A 25,831-nucleotide genomic window follows, 5' to 3' on the forward strand; every position below is an offset into this window, starting at 1 on the left:
GCAACGGAGCAGGTGGCAGCCTGCTGGAGTGAACGAAGAGCCAGACTGGTCAACCATGCTTTACGGAAGTCCGGATAACCCACAGGCATGTGTACACATTCAGAATAAGCACTGCCACAGACTTCATTTTTTTTTTCTACCAAAAGAGAAAATCCCTCTGCATATCTGATCAACCAGAATCTACAGAGCCGACGTTCCTCCTCTAGTTAAGACATTTACCGAGGAAGAGCATAATGACCAGCATAAGACGTCGTGAGAACAGCAAAACCTCGTTAACTCAGCCTCAAAAACCATGAAAAATACCAAGGAAAGTAAAGTACCAAAATTTTCAGTGTTCTAATCTTGCTCTGTAAACATTCAAGTCTTCTACCGAGCTGTATTAATGTGAGAGCATTATATGGCTCTGTCGTGTCAGCAAAAAAGTGTCCACAATTTTGCTCGCATGATTAAATCATTCTCTGAAGATGAATGTGTGAAAGTGTGGTTGTGACAGATAAAGTGTGATAATACCCTGCCATGGAAAAAATTTGGTTGATGATGTACTTAAACGCGCAAAAAATACACTCAGACGTCATTATAGCCACGAACTTCGAAATAGCATGTGGATGCTTTGGTTTTGCATGGCTCCAACGCGAGTCACCGGAGTGGTCTCAAAGTCTTTTTTTCACATTGCAATCTTAACTGTGCTAAATAGTGCCCCACACAACAGTGCAGCATCTCAACAAGCAACACGACCGACAAAGAGGTGCGTGGAATGTCTTACGAGACAGCAACCGAACGCCATAAGCATTGAGCCACCTCAGTGACTCAAAGTAATAATTTCGCCGAAACCTCCCTTTCAAAGGTATTCTTAGAATCCCAAGAGCGATGGGGGGTTGCTCTGTGCTGCTCACAACCGACGCTACAGCTTTGCATCGTGGGCTGGGCCTTGAAAGTCGCCACAGCCCAACAATGCCTGGTTATCTAGAGTGGCCAGAGTGAATATCACAGTCCTGCCCAACCCCCTTTCCCCTCATCTTGTCCACTGAAGCAGATCGAATCAAGTTCTTACCAACCGACCTGAGTTCTTGCTTCAAATAGTTAAAGATGAATTCTGCAGCACACGCGGAGTTTTAAAAAAAAAATGATTTTCAATGTCTTGCACTTCCTCCTCCTTGTTTCCATCGCTGATCGATCTCACTCAGCCACCAATCACAACCAATCATTGCGGTTGCCCCACCTTCTTTCATGAGGCTGTCCCCCTTGCGCAACCCATCTTTAGGCTACAATGAACCAACTTTCCCAACAACTCATCTTGCCGGATCACAACCAGCCACTCTCACATAGTTGCGATACAAAATGGGGTTAGGGAGCATGGCCCCAGTTAGCAGCCCACCTGAACGTCACAAGGTGCTGTGAAATGACCTCAGAGGCCGTGAGTGGAGGCGAAGACCCGTCATCAGTCGAGGTGATCTCCTCCTCTTGTGACGATGTCAGCGCTCGACCTGCACGTGCATCCTCCACCTCTTGCGTCAGCTGGCACACCTGCAAAGTCAACGGCATCGTCTTTTGTGTCTCCTCATTTTAGTCTCCACAGTCTGGGGTTACTACCATATAAACGCGTGTAAGGCCAACAACACCCATGACGGGCCACACCCCATTTTCCAGAAGGAAATCTTAAAAAAAAAAAAAAAAAAAGATCCATGCAAGAGCCCCACCCAAACTTCCCACAACCCACGCGGGAATTTCCTTCGAAATGCACGCGCTGTGATCTCCGCAATCAGCTTCGGCAGTGAGCAACGGCGGGCAGGAAATTCAAAGTGGACGAGAAGTGCGTCCGACGATGGCACAACCAAAAGGATGCGTTGACGAACACGAGCTGCAAAAACCGTGCGTTTCGAGGCAAGCCATACAAGTTTCCCGAAATGAAAGAAGAGCTGATCTGCTACGCGATGGAAGTGCGGATCGTGGGGTGAGTATGTGGCACAAGCTCGGAGTCAGAAAACTCCGCGAGTGACGACTGAACATAGAATAAATGGCACTCATTCCCCGAGTCATGCGTTGCTGCTTAAAAGAAATTTTTGCCACACATTGCGTACATGGGCCCCACCCCAAAAAATTGACTCTCGAATATGAAAAAAAAAAAAAAAAATTTGGCCCCTACACACGTTTATATGGTACTACCGTATTTATTCGAATCTAGGCCGATAGTTTTTTCAAAAAAACGAGATGTAGAACTCTTATGTCGGCTTAGATTCGAGGATTTCGTTTCGAGGTTTCGTATTCGTAAAATACGAATAAATGTAGCACGCAGGTGGCGCCCCCACAAAACGCCAACGAAAGACAGCACTGTAGCCGTTGCTATCCGTAGCCGTTGCTCTCCGTAGCCGATACTGATCAAAGCACACATGAGCACTGGCTGCCATTTTGGCCTTCTTCTGTTCTCGTGCGGTGGCGTGAAGACATTCGCAGCAGTGAAGTTTTCGTGACCAACACCATGGCACCAAACAGGCGGTGCCATTATAGTGCCGCCTTCAAGCGGAAAGTTATCCTCGCTGCAGAGCAGTCGTCAAATCTTCAAGCCGGGCGGGACTTCGGCGTGGATGAGAAGAATGTTCGCCGTTGGAGGGGGCAGCGTAACGAAATTTTTGCTTGCTCGGCAACGAGAACGGCTTTCACGGGCCCCAAGAAAGGCCGCCATCCAGAAGTGGAGGTAGCTCTGGCCGAGTTTGTGAAGACGCAGAGGTCAGCGGCACTTCCAGTGACCACGGAAGTGCTGCAAGCCAAAGCAAGAGAGCTGGCGAGAGAGCGAGGCGTCCCCCGGGAACTGTTCAAAGCCAGCCGGGGCTGGTTGCAGAAGTTCATGAAGCGCTTTGGCTTCAGCCTCCGACGTCGCACGTCCATTTGTCAGAAGCTGCCGGGCGACTTCGAAGAGAAGCTGATCTCATTTCAGCGATTCGTAATAAGGAAGAGGATGGAGCACGGCTACGCCGTAGGACAAATGGGAAACGCTGACCAGACGCCGGTATGGTTTGACATGCCAGTGGCGTGCACCGTGAACGAAAAAGGTGCCAAGGAAGTGAAAGTGCGCTCGGCCGGATACGAGAAGCAGCGCATGACTGTAATGCTGGCCTGCACGGCGGATGGCCACAAGCTGCCGGCGTATATAATTTTTAAGAGGAAGACTCTTCCAGCTCGGGAAGTGTTTCCAAGAAATGTGATCGTCCGCGCCAACGAAAATGGATGGATGGCGAGCGATATGGTTGAGGAGTGGATCAGAATGGTTTGGCAGCGGCGTCCAGGGGCCCTCTTGGCCAAACGTTCCCTCCTCGTCCTGGACTCTTACCGTGGACATCTCACTGACGGCGTAAAAGCTGCGCTTTCCGAAGCCGGTACCGACGTCGCCATCATACCCGGCGGCATGACAGGCCAGCTGCAGCCTCTTGATGTGTGCCTCAATAAGCCTTTCAAGGATCGGCTGCGCAAGTACTACGTGGACTGGCTGAGTGAAGAGCGGCGCGAGCTTACACCAACAGGCCGAATAAAGCGCGCCTCGCTGGGAGTTGTAGCCACTTGGATAGCTGCAGCCTGGGATGACATCCCAGAAAGCTTGGTTGCGCGCTCATTCCGCAAGTGCTGCATCTCTAATGCACTTGATGGCAGTGAAGATAGTGCACTGTTCGAGGAGGCCAGCGATAAAGAAGTCAGCGATGATGATGACGAATGAGCGGGGGCTGATCCCGGGCTGGCGTAGCATACGTCTCTTCGCCCAACGCCGCCTCTCCTCCTCCCATTCTCTCAAAGCTGCTTTGGCACCTTTTTTTTTTCAACGGTCCCTCTCGGGGCCACCAATCGCGCTTCGGCAGAGCATGCAGGCGCGATGCTTCCCGCTGTGTCTCACTCGAGTTCCTCTCTCTACATCAAGTCGCCTATGCGCAGACACATGGTGCAGTCGTTTCGCGCCACGCACTTTCACGTGCGCGGCGACGTAAGAACAGTCGTGTCACGTCATAAAAACAATTGTGTTAATGAGGTATAAACAGTGTTGTAGGCAGTTGTTTTTTCGGCCGGCCTACAATCGAGGTAAGTTTTTTTTTTTTTCTGTGGCCTTCAACTTTCGGGTCTCGGCTTAGAATCGTGGCCGGCCTAGATTCGAGTAAATACGGTATACCACAGCAAAACATGCAAATGCAAAGCAAAACCATAGTAAAAAAAACTTGCAGCGCACAATCATCCTCTGAAGAAAATGTGAAAGAAAGTACAGTTGAAACTTGATATAACAAAGAAGGCAAAGTTCGCAATTTACATCGTAAAACCGAAATTTTGCAACATCGAAACTCGTCTCCTTCACTACTTGGGGAATGGATAAACGAGGTTAACGTCGTGCACTGCTTTTAAAGGGGCCCAGAAACACAATCTTAGTTAACTGTTTTGCCTGTTCATTGCATACAGTCAGTTATTGCTATTCAGTTGATGCTATTAGCGTCGGTAATACCGCATACATTCCGTTTTTAATATTTTAATGTCCTCCCAAAAACAACTTCATGGCTCTGATGGTGTCGCCACACAGTGGCGGGTTTTTAGCAGCGGATATGACATCACCTGGCGCGAGCTTGATGATCGGACAAACAGTAAATATACTGCAAATTGTGTGAATAAATAGACACATTTTGTCACCTGTCTGCGTTTTATATTAGATCAACAAAAACCAAGTTGTTTATCTTAGATAAAAGCCCTGCAAAGCAAGTAAAATAAAAATACACCACCAGGGGCGCTCTGGCATGGAAACGACGCTGCCAGTCTCAGCAAGAACGAGTTACAGGGAGCAGGCAACCATGGAGTACAAACTTCCGCGACGTGCTCTGGCAGGCTGTTTTGATTGGTTGCGCCAGGTGCCATCATTGGGAGAGCGAAATAGGAGCAGGAAGCCCCGCAAAAAATCGACTTGAGGGCAGCATTTTGTTTGCTTGTATTTTGACATTTCTCCACTGAATAACTCCCGTTCCTGTGCATCGATTGCTGTAATTCTTTTTAAGTCAGCATCTGTGTGACATAAAGAACCCACCTGAAGTATAGCCTGTATCCCCCCCAAGCAGTGTTTCGCAGCCCCTTTAACACGCACTCCAACTGCTGTTGTATACACCCTGTGCTTAGTGCACATTAGTACTAGTTACGGCTCAAAGAACTTGTCAGAGTAGAGTTTTTCCTTCCTAATGAACAAAAAGAAGCAGTGAGTGAACCTTATGCTGAGACTGAATGGATGAAGATAGCAAAGCTCTCTGATGCGAGGGATATTAACACAGAACCATGTTTCACAGCACCAGACCCTTTCAGTGCCAAAGCTAACTGACACTTTGCATCCCCACATCTTATCCAAGTCATTAAGCGTTTATACGCAACTCCTCATTAACTGACTCCCATTTCCTGATTCACTTCTCTCACTTTGTGTCTAATCTTTAATTGAACTTGTTCCTCTCCAATAAGCATTGAGGCCTGTGGACCCATAGCTGTAATTAAATTCAAAGGCGCCAAACCATACGCACACACACACACACAGGAGAAGAAAGACGAGACGAGAAAGACTGTGTGTGTGTGTGCGTATGGTTTGGCGCCTTTGAATTTAATTATGAATAACTACCAACTAGCCCAACAACAAGTTCTTCTAACCATAGCTGTAAGACTAGTGATGGGATTCACTGAAGCCAACCTGAACTGATTTCCTGAATCCACGTTTCAACTAAAATGAACGTGCCCAAAAACTAGTGGGCAGAATCCCAATCCCATGAATTAAAAATCCAGAGGCATAGCTATTGAAGGCATACCTTCAATAATATAAGGTATACCTTCAAATAATATAAATCAGCAACTGCTTCCTGACGGCAACATTCCACTTTCCCACTTGCATCAGGAACAGTAAAAGACTGACCAAATCAATTTCTACCAACAGAACAATTAACGAATGTTCAAAGTACGCAGCCAGAATGCTAAAGTATAGCAAGATGGACAGATACGCTTTTCCAATCATTCTTGAAAGCAGCACGAAGAACGGGGCAAAGGAGAAGCAGACAACAGGAATGCTGACTATGAACTCAAAGTTTCATTTCAGAAAGCATGAAAATACAGCTTTCGAGAGACTAGGGAAAACAAAAGTTGAATCAAAGTGCACAGCTCGGGATGAAGGCGACAAAAACAGGTGGTGCTTTCTTAAAGGGAAACTGCATAGGTTTTGGAAATCAGCGAGCTTAAGAGGGTCGAATGTGTGAAACTTGCAGGTAAAGCATGCGAAGTCTTTTTGGGCTAGCACTTGAAATAGGGAAGTAATCGCCGATTAAAATACAGACGCCCTTCAAGCTTCTCCGCAGCGCACAACGCCAAGTGGGGGGCGCATAATGACGTCATCGAAGGTATCTGTACATTTGCAATGCACAAACGCCTGCTTTGAAAGAAAAAAACCAACGCCACTGAAGGCAAACCCTGCCGAGAGTTGTTTGGCAGCGTCTAACGAGTCAGGGCAGGGTGTGGCTGACGACAGCGATAGTTTGAGATCATACCTTCCGTGACGTCACGCTGAATTTCCCTGCACTTCTCCGATGCGTTGAGGAGAAGCGCAAAAATCAATCGTCGATTACGTCACTATTTTAAATGTTAGTGCAAAAACACTTGGCATGCTTTACCTACAGCCTATATAGATTTGAATCCTTGAATATCGCGAAATTCTGAAAAAAGTGCTGCAGTTGCCCTTTAAATACAACCGCCAGTTGATTTTGTGCTGTTCGCCTCTCTTTTGCACTGTTCTTCATGTTGTTTTCCCGAGAACTCAAAGCAACAAGCCAAACTCCACACTTCTCCAGCCACGTGTGCGTACCTGCCGTGAGAGGTCCTTGGCCTGCTGCTGATAGCGGTGAAGCTCCCGCTGGGCGTGAGCCAGCGCAACTCGAGCCTCGTCCCGCTCGCGCGCCCTCTGCTCCTGCTCCACCAGGGCCCCCGTCAGCTGCTCCCGTAGGGCAGCCACGCTGGACGCCACCTTCTCGTACTCCTGCGCTTGCACAACACGCAAGCATCAGTGGTCAAGAAGATGAAGATGATGAATGTTGATGGCGCAAGGGCAGCTTTGGCCAAGGATGGTTTATGGTTTATGGGGGTTTAAAGTCCCAAAGCGACTCAGGCTATCAGATACGCCGTAGTGAAGGGCCCTGGAAATTTCGACCACCAGGGGTTCTTTAAGGGGGGACATGGGTCTTAGAGCATTTTTTTTTATTTACAGACCAAATGCAATGAAACTGCACAGACTTATTCAGTTTTTTCTGCTGATTTCAAATATGCAATTTGTTTATTTCTAGGCCAATTAGTTCCTGAGATATTAATATATATCATGCCATTGTCTGCTGAAACAATAGAAAAATAATGGGCCACCAGAAATTTAATTTTAATATGTGGATAGATACTACAATGTGTGAGGAATGCAACGCTGGAAGCAGTTTTCAGTTTAAGCTGATAATATAGATTTAGCAGCCTAATGAACTTGGTACTTGCAAAATGGTCATTAGAGTGAAGAAAAAAACAAGAAAATAAAAAAATTTGGAAGGTGAAAATTAAAAATCTGTTCCCAGCGTTGCATGCCTTATGCTTCCAGCTGCACAATGCAAAAAGAATTGTAGCTCTAGCTGCTCTAGGTGCAGAGATACACCTTGAGCAAACTTCGAACTTGACACAAAACACAGATTTGAGAAAATGGCAAAAAACAAGCAGAACAATATTTAATCAAGAAAAGCTGAAAATATTTACATATTTACATTCAAAAAGAGCTAATAGGCACCAGGCATATAATCTGATTGGCTTTTGCCACCACCATGGCGCTTTTTTAGGGCCCGTTGCGTGCTCTCGCTCTCTGCACGCTTGCGTGCTGATGCCTTCCTCCTGCGCAGGTCCTTCTCCAGCATGCGCTTTTCGCTCTCGTTGCTTGGATTCAAGCCCAGCTCTCCGAGGATCGTTGTTGATGCCGTCACATTCCCAGCATTGAATTTTATTACAGCTTCGGCTACAGCAGCCTCCACCGCAAACAGTGAGGCATGGGTGTGCTTCGGAGCAAGTGCCCATATCATCGAATGCAGGCTCTCGTTGTTGTTCTGCGTTTTGCCACGCAAGCATCGCTCCAGCAGCTTCTTGTCTGAAAGGAGTTGGTATATGGGAAGCAGGGACTCACAAACATGGGGGGGCAGGTTCCTGGGATGCTTTGGTGCTGGCTCACCCCTGGCTTTTGCTGCATTTTGCTTGCACCAGGAGTTCGGCCCCGTTGGGCAAAATGTGTGGTTGCTCTTTGCGTCATTGGACGTGATGTGATGAAATGTCGCCATCACCGCCCTCTGCATCGAATCCACATCTTTGTGGGTTTTTAGAGCCCATCCATAATAGGAGCTCATTTTGTTTATGAGGTCTCCTGTTAGGTTGCCTCTTCCACTGAGGCTTTTGGAGCCAGGGCCTTTGTTCTTGGCTACTGCATTCCGCAAAGCAGTACCCATGCGTTTCTCCACATGGTTGACGCAGTCCTCTTTGCTTATGGGTATATACCCATACACCTTCTCTTCTTCCAATGCAAGGTAGGTCCTGCTGTCACCGTCGCTAAGTACGGTTGTGTAACGCAGGTTGTGGCGCTCGAGGGATCTCTTGAACAGGATCAGGGTGGCCTCCACTTCCATCTCTCCTGCCTTTTTTGTTGTGTTCTTTTGGCACACATGGCTGGCTGCCCAAGATTCATACAAAGGGTCATCTTCATTTGGGCCTGACTCACATCCGGCGCAGAAGTTGCTCAGCACGACATAGTCAAGCACCAGGCCACTGAACAGTTCAATTACTGCCCCGACGCCAATGCGGGAAGTGTGCCCGCGCGTCATCCACGACCCGTCGTAAGAAACGGCGATATTGCCGGGATTACTCACATTCAGTATTGAGTAAAGTTCGCGAACGGACTGCGCGCACTTCGTGGTTAGCTTTCGCGCCGCGCGACTAGCAGCAGGCATCAGCTTGGTTTTCAGATGCGACTGCCACGTTTTTGTGTGCAGACCCCGACCGCTGATATTCATTGAAGAAAAAATATCATTTAATGCTGTTTGGCGATTGCCAGTGGCCAGCATCGCACGCGTGGCGAGGACGTTCACGGTGAAAGGATTCACTTTTTGCGTACCTTCGACGCGCGGCGAACTCCATGTCGACGACGAGTCGCCGCAATCTTCACACACAATGTGCAGCTTGACCGCAAGGCCATATTCACGTTCATTCCGCATTATTTTAAGAACTCCAGAGCAGGATCTGCACTTCGCGATCTCGAGCAGAGCGTTCACAGAATTCAAACACACAATCGTGAACGAAGTCCCGTCGTGCAGTTGAACCGCGGCGTCGTCGCTGTCAGCAAGAAGCTCCTTCTTCCGATCTGTTGCTGCCGTTCCCGAAAGCTTATCTACCATTTCCGCTGCTTTTTTTTTGCGTTCTTCTGCTTCAGATGGTTGTAAAAATACCGTGTCGTGGCGTACGCAGCCGCTGATGGTATCGCTTGCGGGTGTCGGGTCCGTGAGGCCTAGCGCGGCAGTGCCGGCGGCCCCGTCACTGGGCGCGTGAAGCTCTTCTTCTTGGGCACAGTGCGGTGAGGCGGTGCGCGGTTTGAAGTTTTCGCTCAACGAACGCTTCACCTTCTTCCCGAACTGATGTCTGGCGCGAAATTTTACTGAACTGCGATTCATCGTGCACAGCGTCGATGTCAACAAAAACAAAATGGCACTCGGGTGTGCCGCGGCCGCGAGCGTCTTGCAGACGACGAAGACAGATTCAGCCAATCCGCTAGCGCACACGCGTCACGTGCCTTCAGCAACGAATGAGGTTGCGCATCGTATCTTTTTTTTTGCGCTTTTTTTCTCTCGAACCAATGAGCGGACGGAGACATCGGAGGCGGGAAATTGGAGAGGAAAGGCCGCTCTCTCAAACGAGACCAAGATGGCCCCGATAGCATGCATAGAATAGGAGCTGCGGGCCGCGGAAAAAGTGCCATTTTGATGTCAATTTCGGATCAGATTCAGTCGACATCGGCGATATAAATTGGTACTGCGCGAAAACTACTGATACTAGAGGCATGAAAATTTTGCAGACTGGTGAGGAATTGGCAGCAGATTTCGAAAATAGCATTTTCAAAAAATCGATTTTTTGACGATTTTTTCACCTCTAAGACCCGTGTCCCCCCTTAAAGTGCACTGACATCGCACAGCACACGGGCTTCTAGAATTTCGTCTTCATCGAAATTCGACCGCCACGGCCGGGATCGAACCCGCGTCTTTCGGGTCAGCAGCCGAGTGCCATAACCACTGAGCCGCCGCGCCAGACAGCTTTGGGTGAAAAGCACCATGGCACAAGGTATTTTCATCTACACAAGAGAGAGCATTTCACCTCTGATATATATATTGCACTTGGGTATTTGGGATTTCACCAATGATTTTTTGGTTCTTTTTCATCATCACATAGAGGAGAAAAGTAGGTGAGCCTCGACGTGGTCTCTGTTTTGGATGCTTTCAACAACCCATTGTTCTGAAGATATGCATCAGGAACACAAATTTTTGTTTCAGCTGGAATTTGGCCTCGTTCGCAGTACAATCTTCAGACACTAAGGCTCTCCCTATAGCTCTTCTGTCAAGGAAAGTGTTAACGAATAAAACGGTTTTCAGAGATCTTATCGGACTTTCTCAAAACAACATCTTTGGAGGTTTGTGTACTTTTTTCTCAGGAACTATAAGGCACAAGCAAACAAAATTTCTCGCAGATGTTAATCAATGCCATTTACGTAACTAGTACCAGAATCAATAGGCCAAGTTCATTTGCATTTTTCTGAAAAAAAAAAAAAACCCCAATCAAGTGGCAATTTTATTGCATCGACAAAGAAGAAAAACCATTTTTGTTCGAAGCACATTTTTGGTACCAGCTGTGTAAAGAATTGGTTACTGCTCTCATACAAAATTTCAACACTCTGCAGATAGTGGATTTGAAGAAAAATGTACATTAGTGAAAAAAAAAAAGGAAGAAAAATAAAAAATGAGACAAAATTTCAATCTAGTTTTGAGCTCTAATGAGAACTGAATCTATCTTTAAAATTCCTTGCAAATTTTACAGCAATAGCGTTTATTACAACTGCTGTACAGCCAAATAGTGCTGTGTCGCTCTTTTCCCTTGTTTTTGGTCATCTTGTTTGCTCTTCCCTTTTAGGATGAACATAAAGAAGTTCACAGGTAAGAAAAACCGGACAACGTGCTACCGAAGCCTGTGATGTAGATGATGAAACACACAATGAAGGGCCCACTGTATGAGAAAGGTACCAGAGTAAAACATTTTTTTTTATACGTTCAATCACCTATGCCTCAGCTGTTCGTAGCGCACTGCCCTGTCTCTCTTACTTGTGAACATCTATATGGTTGCGTCAATTGTTACCCAAGAGATAGAAAGCATAACCTCTCCCAGCAAGAAGTTTCGCTCAAGTTCAGATGATATGAATGTTTTTGACGACCCGATGAGATTCGTATCCCCGAGACTTTACTTGAATACAGCGGCTGCATTGCAGCGCACCCATCGATGCAATCTCCTGACCTTAGAACTAGAACAAAAATCCCACGTGCACTGAAGTCTCCTCATGCGGAAATGCGAAAGCTGTGCGCGGTCCGCCACCTGCTGGGCCAGCACCGCACACTGCGAGGATGGTTTTCTGTGGGTGCCACATGATGGTGCTTCTGCTACACGCCAAGCACAGAGGAAAGTTACTGGAAACGGAGGAAATTTGGTACTCGCTTGATTGTGACATCTGTAACTAACATGCACATAGTTACTCTTGTAGGCCTTGGTGCATATCTGGAAGATACATTTTAAGAACTGTGCATTCAATAGATGCACCTTTATTCAGCTTCAAACGTCGAAGTGTCATGTCAGAGTAGCTGCATCCCCACCTGGCACACCGGTGGCCCCGGTTCAGTTCCCACCTAGACTCCAATTTACTTTTCCTATGACCGACAGTTCAAATGGACACTTTCGCGGACAGCCTCTGTCTACAACTTCTGTCCACGCCACTCATGAGCCAAGAAAGGCTTTCTTTCACCTTAAGGGGGACACTGGTCTTGAAAAAAAAGTTACGAAATCTTCGGGGAATATGTATTTTTGTGTGCTGATTCTAAATATGTCATTTAATTTCATGTATAACAATTCCTTGAGCACTTATGCACTTTTTATGCTAGTATTTTGCGGAGAGTTTCGAATAAAGTTTGCTGCGGGAAACTCGCTGATATGCATGCCATTGGGTTCTCTTGACACCAAGGAATACAATAAGGGTGAAATTGTCTTCCTGCCTATCATAGAACTTAAGTTATACAGTTTTGAAGTTGTCGCTTCAGAAATGAGAAGGAAAGTGTGTATTCCTATTTCTGAAGTGGCAGCTTCAGTGCCCCATTACTCAGGTTCTATGAGAGCCAGGTTGATAATTTTACCCTTATTGTATTCCTTGGTGTCAAGAGAACCCAATGGCATACATTTCAGCGAGTTTCCTGCAGCAAATTTTCTTCAAAACTCTCCACAAAATACTTGCATAAAAAGTGCTCAAGTGCTCAAGGAATTGTTTTACACGAAATTAAATGACATACAGTCGACGACCGAAAATTCGGACGCCTGATTTTTCGGACATGCTTGATTATTCGGACTTTTTCGCGGCACTGCGACATGGCCCATAGAGCCAATGTGTAAGAGCGCTTGAAATTTCGGACGCACCGCAACTGACCACTCGATTTTTCGGACCTCGTTCGCACTCGCCGCCAGTACCCAAGCCGCCATATAATGTGTACAGTGGAACCTCATTAATTCAGACTGCAGGAGATATCGAAAACTTGATCAAACAAAACGAAATTCAAGCTTAAAGGGAGCCTCTTGCGACGCTGAAATTCTGCGCGAGTCGGCACATTGCGCTCGCGTGTTTTCGAATTCGTACTGTCCTTGAATGTCTTCCGCCGCACGAACTTGAACCGTAGTCTGAGTTCACGGAACCCAGCTGTGCCGAGTCTTTAGTCCCGAACACGGAACGCGAATACGATCGCGGAGCGCTTGATCGCGGAGGCTACGCGCACGCCGTGGCCTCCGCGATCGAAGCGCACTTCGGGCGCGCCGCCGGATCTTATCGCGGCCGAGATCTGCTCTGGCGCTGCGCCGTTCGCGGAGGCCACGCGCGCGCACCGGAGCTTCTAAGTGCCGTCTATGGATGGCGCCGTGATCATTATCATCAACATTTTTCTCGGTCGCGATTTTTCGCTGTTCACATCGGCATCAGTCAGTCCAGCCTTTCGTGGCGTGTCAGCATGCGTGTTAGCGCTTTCGCCGTGATAGTGGCTTTCGCGTGCTGCCGCCGAGCTTCACAGTTTTAGCGCGATGGGCAAGCACCTTAAGCTACACGGCTGGGAGTTAGCTCTCGAACGCGGTCGGTAAGCGTGCGGCGGGCGGGAAATTCGACGTGGCCGAGAAGTCCAAAAGAGAAACACAAGCTGCAAAAAGCGCGCTTTCCGAGTCCAGCCGTGCGAGTTTCCTGAACTGGAAGAAGAGCTGCTCCTCTATGTGATGGAATATCAGAACAACGGCTACGCGTTGACAGCGGACATGCTGCGCGGCTTCTTTTGGCATGAGCGTGCACCAGAGCGCAGCACCAGCTCAGGAGTCTAAATACTTCGCGAGTGACGATTGAACGTAGAATAAATGTCGCTCATTCCCTGGTTGGTGTGTTTTTACCTAAAAAAATTTTTTTTTTCGCATATCGCGTGTATGGGCCGCACCCCGAAAATTGGCCCTCGAATCTGGAAAAAGAAAGTGCGGCCCTTATACGCGTTTGTACGGTATTTCGCGCGGCGAAATATAGTCATGAGGAGCTTTAGAATGTGTGCAATACAATTGGCCGCTTTCTCGGCATAGTGCTAATAAGTTCGTGATTTTTTCGGTGAAATTTGATTTTCCGGACTGCCCGATTTTTCGGTCGTTTTCACGGTCCCTAGAAAGTCCGAAAAATCGGTCGTTGACTGTATTCAGAATCAGCGCACAAAAATACATGTGCCCTGAAAATTTCGTAACTATGACTAAATTATTAAAATTTTCTTTTCAAGGCCAGTGTCCCCCCTTAATTAAATTGGAGTGTTCATGAGAGGAGCACTTGCCTGCATGTGCCTGGCCACGATGGGCACCCTGTCGGCCAGTTCCTGCGTGAGCTCCTGGAGTTGCTGCTGCAGGGCCTCCTTCTCGCGGGTGACCTGTGCCAGGGCCCGCTGCTGCTCCAGCCGCTCCGTCAGCAGCTCCGTCAGGCTCAGGCCGGACTCCGAGGCCAGGCCAGAGACGTGGGCCGCAGGGAAGAGGCGCTCCATGATGCCTCCTGCAGGGCAGCATATTGATGTCAAAGATGCATTGAAACGAGGCCATACCAGGGGTTCTTAAGCTTTCTAGTATGGGTATGCGAATACTGAAAATTTCGAATACAAATCGATTATCGAATGCCCGTTCAGTGTGAAAAAAAATTTCAGGAAAAGATAAACAGAGAAATATTGTCGTTAGTTTCTTTTCTCTCCTTGAAAGTAGAGTGACACCTCGTTATATTGAATAAGTAAAAAGTCGCGAAATAGTTCGATACAGTTAAGCCTGGATGTAACGAACCCCTACATAGCGAATTCCTCGATATTATGAAGTTGCTCAATTCTGCAATGTCGCCGCCATTGAAGTACAGGCGCGGCCATAAGTAAACGGAGCACAATATTGCGTTCAAAGTGCAACCACGCTTTCCCCATTGGTAATGAAAAGCGTTGTTTGTCTACAAGAAAGCCCACTAACCTCCTCTACCAGCATGCGCGTACACCTGCTGGAAATTTCAATTACGTGACGCGTGAGGAATATTCAGACAGTTGCGTGCCCCGTTTACTTTTGTCTGCGCCTGTACATGCATTTGAGACCTCCATGTAAGGAAGGTACTCTATTGCTACTATCTGCGGTCCCTATCTGCGGTCCCTATCTGCGGTCCCTATCTGCGGTCCCTATCTGCGGTCCCTATCTGCGGTCCCTATCTGCGGTCCCTATCTGCGGTCCCTATCTGCGGTCCCTATCTGCGGTCCCTATCTGCGGTCCCTATCTGCGGTCCCTATCTGCGGTCCCTATCTGCGGTCCCTATCTGCGGTCCCTATCTGCGGTCCCTATCTGCGGTCCCTATCTGCGGTCCCTATCTGCGGTCCCTATCTGCGGTCCCTATCTGCGGTCCCTATCTGCGGTCCCTATCTGCGGTCCCTATCTGCGGTCCCTATCTGCGGTCCCTATCTGCGGTCCCTATCTGCGGTCCCTATCTGCGGTCCCTATCTGCGGTCCCTATCTGCGGTCCCTATCTGCGGTCCCTATCTGCGGTCCCTATCTGCGGTCCCTATCTGCGGTCCCTATCTGCGGTCCCTATCTGCGGTCCCTATCTGCGGTCCCTATCTGCGGTCCCTATCTGCGGTCCCTATCTGCGGTCCCTATCTGCGGTCCCTATCTGCGGTCCCTATCTGCGGTCCCTATCTGCGGTCCCTATCTGCGGTCCCTATCTGCGGTCCCTATCTGCGGTCCCTATCTGCGGTCCCTATCTGCGGTCCCTATCTGCGGTCCCTATCTGCGGTCCCTATCTGCGGTCCCTATCTGCGGTCCCTATCTGCGGTCCCTATCTGCGGTCCCTATCTGCGGTCCCTATCTGCGGTCCCTATCTGCGATCCCTATCTGCGATCCCTATCTGCGATCCCTATCTACGATCCCTATCTACGATCCCTATCTACGATCCCTATCTACGATCCCTATCTACGACTGACCTTCACTACGGGGGGGGGGGGCCTCATAGCCTGAGTCACTTTGGGAAGTTAAACCCCCATAAATCATAATGTGCATGCAAAAAAACAGCACACAAGCCCAAGACCCTTTATGAGGACTGCCCAATACAATCAATAATGACTGGCTGCACAGTTGAACCATGTGTAATATGCAACTGCAGCGCAATCCAAAAATAAAGTGGGCAAAGGGGACGTGCAGGCTGCGGCATGCCTGGACTTGGGTGTCTGGGCCCAAAAAGCATACCAAGGAACTGACTGGTTCCATAAAACCCAGTTTGAGAGCCCTTGCAATGCCGATGACAAATGAAACAGAGACAAAAGGAGCTCCTTTTAACCCACCCTTGTTCTCGAGCAGGTTGTTGGCCAGCTGGAGCTCCTTGCGCAGGGCCTCCATGTCTGCCTCCCGCTTCTCCAGCTCCTGCTCGTGGTTGGCCTGGGCCTCCCGCAGCACCTCCTGGGACTTCTCGGCCGCCGCCTTGGTCTCCAGCAGCAGGGACTGCATCTCCTCCAGCGTGCCCACCAGCTCATCGATGCGCGCCTTGCGGCTCTCCGACAGCTCCTGCACGTGCGCCCCAGACCAATCAGCATCACCATCGTCTGCCCAATCGGGTCCTCCAGTCAACCCTGCAAGGTCACTTTATCCCCACGCACTTCCTAATCTCATCTGCGCACCTGATTTTGTTCATCACCTCTACAGAGTTTCTTACTATTACCTAGAGGGAAAGCTGGCGGCCCGTCTATGGGAGTTTGCATGGCGACCCCTCGAGACCACCTCAGCCACCATGGGCGCTCAAAGCATCATGGGGCGGTGAGCTACTTGTTGCGGAACTGCAACTTTTGGCCAAGAAATAATAGAAAAATAAAGCTGTTTGATAACTACAAACGTCCTAGCATTCAATATCTGGTCTAATGATTGCAACAAACGAGCAGAAAAGCATTTAAGTGCAAAGTTTGCCCAAAATAAGAGACGACTCGCTCTCCTATTGGCCAAGTAGTGAACACTATAAAAACTAATATTTCGTACTGAACAGGCGCACTTTCAAAAGTAAATATGTTTTCAAAAAAGATGTTGTTGCTTAAACATTATAAGAGGTTTTTAATGGCATTTCAGAAAAGTGAAACCTTTTATTGGCGTCGTATGTCGTCGCGTTTTCACTACTATTAGCTTTGCACACTGCGTTCGCGCCAAAGTCGTCTGCGCACACACGAACAGCGTTTTCGGAATGAAACATCTCAGTAGTGCCACTCCGTGTTCCCGAAAAACTACGACTGTGCCGCAACAAGTAGCTCACCGGCCCATGATGCTTTGAGCGTCCATGGTGGCTGAAGTGCAGCGCCGCCAGCTTTCCCTCTAGGTAATAGTAAGAAACTCTATGATCTCCTCTTCTTGACTTCAGCACTACCAACAACACTATCCGGCAACCAGCCCTAACTAGATGTCTACTGCACCAACCAATGCTTGCATCGTCACTGTCACTCCTTCACCTCAAAGAACAGCAAACACAGCAAGAGTTCTTGTTTGTGTTTGTTTATGGAGGTTTAATACTCCAAAGCGACTCAGGCTATGAGGGACGCCGTAGTGAAGGGCTCCGGAAATTTCGACCACCTGGGGTTCTTCAACGTGCCCTGCAATCGAGTTTTTGAAATGAAAAGTGAAAAGATGTATCATGGCGCAACGGCAACGTTGGCCAAAGAGCGCCATGGCACAAGGTAGTTTTCTTTACACAAGTTGAGGACCAGGAGTTTTCTTATTTTTCTTTAAACTGTAAATTGTGTTTAAAGCCCCCGATAAGACACATGGGCTATGAGGGCTATAGTGGAGGGCTCCAGACTAATTTCAACCTGCTAGGGTTCTGACATCACACAGCACACGGGCACCTTTCTGTCTTGCCTCCATCAAAACCCTGCTACCAAAGCCGAGATTGAACTTGGGTCCTTCGGCTCAGAAGCTGATCATCCCATGCACTCAGCCACTACAGCAGGGCACTTTATTTTTCAAATCCCACAATTTCAAACCCGCAATAATTTAAGCTCTTCAAGTCACCACCTGCACTCTGAGTTGACTGAACTCCTCCAACAAGACACTACACTTTTCAGGAGCTATGAAAAGACAGATGTGAAACATGACTACGATCAAACTGATGCGATGTCTCCGAAAAGTGAAGGGACCAGTGAAGCACATGATTTGGATTAAAAAAAAAGATGAGGACCAACTGCAAAAATTTTTAACAAATGTGCCACTAGCCACATGGTGCCATCTTTGTGCGCAGGCATGAATGGCATGAGCATTACCGTATTTACTCGCATAATAGGCGCACTTTTTTTCCAGAAAATCCGGCTCTAAGTTCGGGGTGCGCCTATTACGCGGGGTAAAATTTCCGGACATTTTTCGACTCGCAAAATTGAACACACCGCGTAAACGCACTCGTGTACAGGCCGCACCCCGTTTTCGCGAAGAAAATGTTAAAAAAAAAAAGATCCGTGTAAGGGCCGCACCGACACTTTCCACGACACACACGGGAATAGCCATTGGAATGCACGCGCCGAGGCCTCCGCGATCGGCTCCGGCTGCGCGCAACGGGCGCTTGATCGCGGAGACCACACACGTGCACAGGAGCTTCCAGACGCCGCCCACGGAGGGCGCCCAAGGCCAAGCTCATCATCATCATCATCATCGTTTTCCTCCGCCGCGAGCTTGCGCTATCTATATCGCCATCAGCATCTCCAGCTCGTTTTTTTTGTTGTTGTTGTTGTTGTTGCTGTCAAGTGCCGGGATTTGCGGTAGCGCGATAGTAATCGTGGTTTATGGCTTTGCCGCGGAGCGTTGCTGTTTTAGCTCGACGGGCAAGCACCTTAACAGCTACACGGCTGGGAGTTTGCTCACTAACACGGCTAGCATGCGGCAGGTCGGAAAATACGACATGGCCGAGAAGTGGGGCAGTTGCGACTGCGGCGTCCCTAAATTTTCGTACGTGACTCCAAGCGCCGAGATTTTCGTGGGCCTAAGTCGGGAACGTTTCCGGCTGGAGATGAAGCTTTCCAAACAGGCGTTTAAAGTGAGCATCCCTGAAAACTGAGTGCGGCTGTTCTACGCAATGTCGTTGTACGTGCTGTGGGTCCGCAGCAGCTGCGACGGCAGCAGCGCTAGTGAGGACTAGTAGTCAGTTCAGCAAAAAACTTTGTTAAAATAAAGATTGGGATGCGGGGGGTGGCAAGGCGTCGGCTTGCAATCGTGTAAATACAGTATTGATCACAGTGCCAAGTTCGGGGTGCGCCTATTATGCGAGTGCGCCTATTACGCGAGTAAATACGGTACTCTGCGTTGCTGCCCACAGAGGGCACCACTCCCCATTTCCTCCTAGTATGTGCTTCGTGTTACGCCAACAACGCCGCAGAATTGAGAAACCTGCTCTTAACAGCTATCGCTGACTCGCCTTGTGCATGTCGGTGAGCCGCGCCTGTGCCTGCAGCTCGTGGTGGAAGTGCGCCTCCAGGCTGGCCTGGGCCTCCTGGGCCTCACGCAGTCGCAGGGCCAGGGCCTCCGCCCGCTGCTCCTGCTCCCGGGCGGTGGAGCGCCACGTCTCCACCTGGCTCGTCAGGGAGCGCACCTGCACAAACACACGTATACACACTGTCACATGGATCCATGGAGCTTTACAGGAAACCAGGATAATGCTCCTGAAAGAAGAAGTGCTTCGACATGGTGGGCAAACATGTAAGCACCAGGTAGGTCTTATTCCTTCCTTTTATTTCCACGTAATTTAATTTGTTAGAACGAACCAACACAAACAGAAACCATGGGATGTCCTTGCTTATACTTTCCTGCACTCTGCCTGCAATCAAACTACAGTGGAACCTCGATTATACGTCCCCCGGTCATGCGACGACCCGCATTTTACGACGAATTTGTGCGGTCCCGGCAAAACCCCCATAGAGACAATGCATTAAAAACCTCGGTTATACGACGCAAATTTTAGAAGGACCCCGCTTCGTACGATGTTTGGCTCGTACCGTCCGTCAAAAAAGGTCGTCAGCAAACGCAGGCCGGGATGTACCGTATTTTCGCGATTCTAAGCACCCCCCGAATCTAAGCACCCCCCCTATTTTCGGAAAAAAATTTCTGAAAAAAAACTTTGCATGCGAATCTAAGCATCCCCTATTTGCGCGGAAAAGAGCGTTGCCGAGGCCGCCAAGTGCACCTGCTCTCTTTTTCGTCAAGCCTGTGCAGTCGGAGTCCCGAGGAGGTGCGGCCTGCGCGTTGTTGTTGTTGTGACTGAGAGAAGGATGAAAAGGAAATTGCACAGGCCTGCCTAGCCACCACCGCTGCCAAGTGCAGATAGAGGACAGTTAAAAGATCAGAGGAAAGAGAGAGAGAAAAGATAAGACGCACGTCCCAGCAACAAATGCCCAGCAACAAATGCGTCCGCCGGAGCGGACGCTGATGAAAAAACAGATAAGCGGGCGAGGCCGCGCTCGCCGAAGCGAGGACAGCGGCGTCCACGGCGCTTTTTGTGTTGCTGCGTTCCGACACTACAAGACAGATGGCGGCACAGAACTGTCTGCAGCTATTTTTCTTTTGAATGTTTCCTAAATAAAATGTTTTTTCTCGCGCCCGTTTCAGCGAGATTTCGCCGCGAAAAGAGGGGCCGGGGGGGGGAGCGGGGGGTCAGTTTAGATTTTTCGAATCTAAGCACCCCCTCTCACTTTGGGCATCGCGATCGTGAAAAAAAGGGGTGCTTAGAATCGAGTAAATACGGTAGGCACACTTTAGCCAGTCGATAACTGGTGCGCCTTAATCTTTCCACCTATCAAGAAAACCGCGCGAGCCGCTGCCCCGCTGCTCACGGCAGCCTCAACGGCCATTTTATCTAGTTTGTTGAAGACTAGCCCTCTGCCGGCAAAAATGTGCTGCATTTGTGTTCCGAAAAAAAAAAAAAAAGATGACGATGAAGTTTAGACGTTAAAAAATATCACGCTTGATTTTCGATTCTACAACACCCGGATTATACGACGGTTTCGCGCGGTCCCCTGAACGTCGTATAACCGAGGTTCCACTGTACAGGAACAAAAATTACTTTCTCAAAACAATTAAGGCGCTGCTCTACAGCCGTGCGCTAGCCTTTATTTCAAGTGCTACATCTTGGCTGAAGAGAATGTGGTAACCTGCAGTGAGTTAAGCCAGAGAGAAAGGAAGGACTACTGCCGATTGCTCACAAGCTCTTTCTGCTGGTCGAGCTGTGCCTGGAGGTCGAGGGCGAGGCCCGCCTTGTCGCGGCGCAGCTGTGCGGCCTCCTGGCGGTGGGTGGTTGCCTCCTCCCGCAGCTCCTCCAGCTGTGCCTGCACCAGCTCCCGTTCCTGCTGCAGACGCTTCTCCGCATGCTGCACAAAGGGCAGACGAAGCAAGGCCACGACGCACACATGAGTTGAGGTTTCAGTTGAAGCACAAGAGCACCCATACTGCTCAATTCGTACTAGAAGGCACAGACACACGAAAACACAAACGGACGAAGTGCGTAACGGAACGTGCTTAGAACGAAGTGCGTAACGGAACGTGCTTTGTACGAAGTGTGTAACGAAACGTGTTTCGTAGGAACGTGCTTCGTACGAAGTACGTAACGGAACGTGCTTCGTCCGTTTGTGTTTTCGTGTGTCTGTGCCTTCTAGCGCGAAGTGATCAGTATGAAGCACCAACTAGCCCCCACTCTTGCATTGTTAACAAGAGCACCACGTCGCAGCATCTGGTCATCGTCAGCTTAACTACACACACTGGAGGACGAGGGCTTCTCTCACATCTCTCCAATTAACCCTGTCCTTTGCCAGCTGTGGCCCCCGTATCCACGCAAAACTTCTTAATCTCGTCCGCCCACCTAACTTTCTGCCGACCCCTGCTACGCTTCCCTTCTCTTGGAATCCACTCCGTTACCCTTATTAAGGACCAGCGGTTATCTTGCCTAAGCACTACATGCCCTGCCCAAGCCCATTTCCTTCCTGTATATTAACGTTATACCTATTGCTTTCCTTTCTCCCGTCCCGATTTTTAAGTGCAAAGGGAGAATGGTGCTTAAAAATCGGGACGTGAGAGAGACATGCAAGTGGACAACACATGAGCTCTTTGGTGGAGGAGCATGCTCACTGGAGCGAGGAGCACTTTACCACATGCTGGTCATTAATACGACAAACCAACCAGTAGCCCTGCACCCTAAAGCCCTTGTTAAAAGTATATGCTCTAACGGGTTTGCTTCTGTACTGGACTGTGGGATGCTCTGCCCTTTGATTAAGATGGGTGCTACCGAGAGCTCCTCTGAGCTTTTAAGAGTTTTGCAATGCTAATAATGATGCAAATGAGCCCAGCTGCATAGCCTAGAAGTAAAGCTGGAATCTGTGTGTTTTCAGCTAAGACTTCACACTTCTAGACTTGATCAAAGCGAGCAAGCTAGAGACAAATTAACCCCAAGGTGAGCCAGCAAAATTGTGGCTTGCTCGAATTCTCGTGCTGGTCAAGAGCAGCACTGGTGTGCACCTCCCACCAGCTGCGTAACGGTTGACAAAGAAAGAAATGAGTCAACAAATGAGCCAAATAGGCCATAATCAAGAACAAAATAAAAAAAAGTGCTAGGGTTTTAACTTAGTTAAACCGAGTAGACATGCGAAAGCATGTACTCAGTCTGTTTTGCTCATGGTTTTGCTCTGCTGGGTCGTCAGCACGTCTGGCGACGGTATCAGTTCGATACAGTATTACTTGATGAAGATGACAATGTGCAATGCACAGCGTGAGAGTGTGTTGCAGTTTAACACGAGGCGCGATCAGCTACGGTGATAGCACAGTGCTCTTGTGCAGAGGCCAGCGAAGTTGATCTGTTTGTGCCTTCGCGGGTTCGAATCCCAGGGCGGCAATATCTCTTTCATTTACTTAGTACAGTCGACTACCGAAAATTCGGACGCCTGATTTTTCGGACATGCTTGATTATTCGGACTTTTTCGTGGCACCACGACATGGCCTATAGAGCCAATGTGTAAGAGCGCTTGAAATTTCGGACCTCGTTCGCACTCGCCGCCAGTACCCAAGCCGCCATATAATGTGTACAGTGGAACCTCATTAAATCAAACTGCAGGAGAGACCAAAAACTTGATCAAACAAAACGAAATTCAAGCTTAAAGGGAGCCTCTTAACTTGCGACGCTGAAATTCGGCACGAGTCGGCACATTGCGCTCGCGTGTTTTCGATTTCGTACTGTTCTTGAATATCTTCCGCCACACGAACTTGAACCGTAGTCTGAGTTCACAAAACTCATCTGTGCCGAGTCTTTCGTCCCGAATACGGAACGCGAATAGAATCACGGAGCGCTTGATCGCGGAGGCTACGCGCGCGCCGTGGCCTCTGCGATCGCGGCGCGCTTTTGGAGCGCCGCCAGAGATCGCGGCGGCCACGGCGCGCGCCGTCGACGCCGAGATCTGCTCCGGCGCTGCGCCGTTCGCGGAGGCTGCGCGCGCGCACAGAAGCTTCTAAGTGCCGTCCTTGGATGGCGCCCGAGGCTGTGATCATCATCATCATCATCAACTTTCTTTTCCGCCGCGATTTTTCGCTACTGACATCGGCATCAGTATCTCTAGCTCCATCCTTTTGTGATTGTGGCTTTCGCATGCTGCCGCCGAGCTTCGCAGGTTTAGCGCGATAGGCAAGCACCTTAAGCTACACGGCTGGGAGGTAGCTCTCGAACACGGTAAGCGTGCGGCGGGCGAGAAATTCGACGTGGCCGGAAAGTGCGCCCGATGATGGTGCAACCAAAAGAGAACACAAGCTGCAAAAAGCGCGCTTTCCGAGGTAAGCCGTGCGAGTTTCCCGAACTGGAAGAACTGCTATGTGATGGAAGCGCAGAACAACGGCGACACGTTCACAGCGGATATGCTGCGCGGCTTCTTTTGGGATGAGCGTGCGCGAGTGACGATTGAGCGTAATATAAATGTCGTTCATTCCCTGGTTGGTGTGTTTTTACTTAAATTTTTTTTTTCGCACATCGCGTGTATGAGCCGCACCATGAAAATTGGCCCTCGAATCTGGGAAAAAAATTGCGGCCCTTATACGCGTTCATACGGTGTGTCGCGCGGCGAAATATACTCATGAGAAGCTTTAGAATGTGTGCAATACAACTGGCCGCTTTCTCCGGCATATTGGTGATAAGTTGGTGATTTTTTTGGTGAAATTTGATTTTCCGGACTGCCCGATTTTTCGGTCCTTTTCGCAGTCCCTAGGGAGTCCGAAAAATCGGTCGTCGACTGTATTTATGATTTGGCCAAGATCACCCTCAAGGTCAAGCTCCACACAAACTCATTGTGCCGGTTAGACCCTGTGAAGAAGTGCTTTCGCACTAGGACTAATGCTCGAGTAGTTGCTGGGCAGTACTGACTGTGAATGCAACAAGTGACCCCTGGCAAGCAAGGTTTTGAAGAAGCCAGCAAAAAGCTCCCAAGACCAGAAAAAAAACAAAACTGCTGTGCAATGTACAATGTTGGGAAAGGGCAGCGGACTGACCTGAGCAGTGAGCAGCTCCAACTGGAGCTCTTCAAGGCGCACCGCTTGCTCTCGCTGCTGCTGGTGGCTGCTGTTCAGCTCTGTCTGCAGCGACTCCAGACGCTCTGCATGCATGCACACACACATAAACACACGTTAGTACACAATCAGACAGTCGACTTCTACTATCCCCCAGCACAAGAAGATCCTGTATACTGCAGGCTGTTTACTGCCCAATTAGGACCCCCTACCCAGTATTGCACACTGCCACGCAAGACCTGCACACAGCTTTGTCCAACCCTGGTGAGGCCACGAGACACGCTTGTACTCACGAGCCCACTACTCAAGCTCCAACAGGTGTCGCTAAGTGCACAACTGTGATGACTGGCGTTAATGCAAACATAACAATGAACAATAAAATGTTGGCCCACCAATCCCAACTGCTCGGGTCCAAAGTGGTTACTCAGCCGTGGCTCCTTTTTGTCTAGGCTTCAAGGCTTTCTTCGCATGACTCTTTAGAACTAAACATGTACCAGCTCAACTAAACGAGACAGAGCTGACCCTCTCCCAGCATAGAAAATCTCAATTCTTTCCAAACACCGCTCACTTTCTGAGCTGAGCACCTAGCTGACTGTGAAGAGTGGAGAGTTGGGCTTGTTGGTTCACGACCATATTGGGAACAGCGCTAACACAGGACGAAGCGAGAACACAACCCAGGCGCTGCGAAAAGATAGTGGAAAAAAGGCACGTGCTGTGAATCTGTGTATCGTGATTTGCGGGGTTGCAGTATGTATATATATCTGTATTTCTGACAGCGCCTGTGTTGTGTTCTCGCTCCGTCCTGTGTTACCGCTGTTTCCAATATGATAGCTGACTGTGCTAAGCAAGGTGCAGTTGGCACAGAGCCAGAACGGCACCAGAACAAAGGCCATCAATCAGCTTCCCAGCTACAGTCTGCTTGGGTGCTTCTGTCTATACTACCATACCCAATTTTTATCGTGCGACCATTTTTCACATCAATTTAGGTTTTTTCCAAGCACTTTTCATACCATTAATGCGTCCAGTTGCTTTACTGAGGCCTCTTGCCACTTCTAAACAAGCACTGCCCTGCTGCCACGAAACAAAACTGCTGTTCCTCCCTCAGTCCCAAGACTCCCCGTTTCTTAGAAAGCAATGGGCTTCAATGCCAGTAATCCGGCGTTCCCTTTAAGCCTGGAGAAGTCGGTATACCGTTGAGGGATGTTATCTCCTGCGTCCGCTTCTCCATGGCCTGCAAGAGCTCCAGTTTTTCCTTTGTCGCTTGCTCCAGGTTCTTCTTTGCCAGTTCCTGCCCCCACAACAAAAACACAAGGTTAGATTGCACATAAAAAAAAAAAGATATATGTTGCCTTAAAATGCTGCCACAGTGACCAGATTTCACAATGAATGAGAACCAATGTATTCAAAGCTTCGCTACCTA

General features: G+C 49.0%; 2 protein-coding genes across 2 annotated transcripts in view; both read right to left on the minus strand.

The window, feature by feature from the left end:
• LOC149348917 (nucleoprotein TPR-like) overlaps window positions 1-25,831 on the minus strand; it is a 115,226-nt gene that overhangs the window by 78,068 nt on the left and 11,327 nt on the right. Inside the window, exons 4-11 of the mRNA XM_089541028.1 lie at window positions 25,603-25,699; window positions 24,394-24,497; window positions 21,078-21,242; window positions 19,298-19,471; window positions 16,203-16,422; window positions 14,187-14,398; window positions 6,845-7,015; window positions 1,376-1,524 (exon numbers count right to left, since the gene is read on the minus strand). Of these exons, the coding sequence (XP_089397154.1) occupies window positions 1,376-1,524; window positions 6,845-7,015; window positions 14,187-14,398; window positions 16,203-16,422; window positions 19,298-19,471; window positions 21,078-21,242; window positions 24,394-24,497; window positions 25,603-25,699 (1,292 nt within the window). The remainder of the gene's footprint in view (window positions 1-1,375; window positions 1,525-6,844; window positions 7,016-14,186; window positions 14,399-16,202; window positions 16,423-19,297; window positions 19,472-21,077; window positions 21,243-24,393; window positions 24,498-25,602; window positions 25,700-25,831) is intronic.
• Window positions 7,206-9,848, minus strand: LOC149348918 (uncharacterized). Its single transcript, XM_089585942.1, has one exon. It carries the CDS (start codon window positions 9,711-9,713, stop codon window positions 7,785-7,787), a length of 1,929 nt encoding a protein of 642 aa, XP_089442068.1. The 5' UTR covers window positions 9,714-9,848; the 3' UTR covers window positions 7,206-7,784.

Source organism: Amblyomma mixtum, chromosome 4 (genome assembly GCF_055824585.1).
Source record: "Amblyomma mixtum isolate Tamu chromosome 4, ASM5582458v1, whole genome shotgun sequence".
NCBI classification, from domain to species: domain Eukaryota; kingdom Metazoa; phylum Arthropoda; class Arachnida; order Ixodida; family Ixodidae; genus Amblyomma; species Amblyomma mixtum.

Coding starts and splice junctions, on each gene's coding strand:
- LOC149348918 (XM_089585942.1), bottom strand. CDS start 9,713: ATGAATCGCAGTTCAGTAAAATTTCGCGCCAGACATCAGTTCGGGAAG.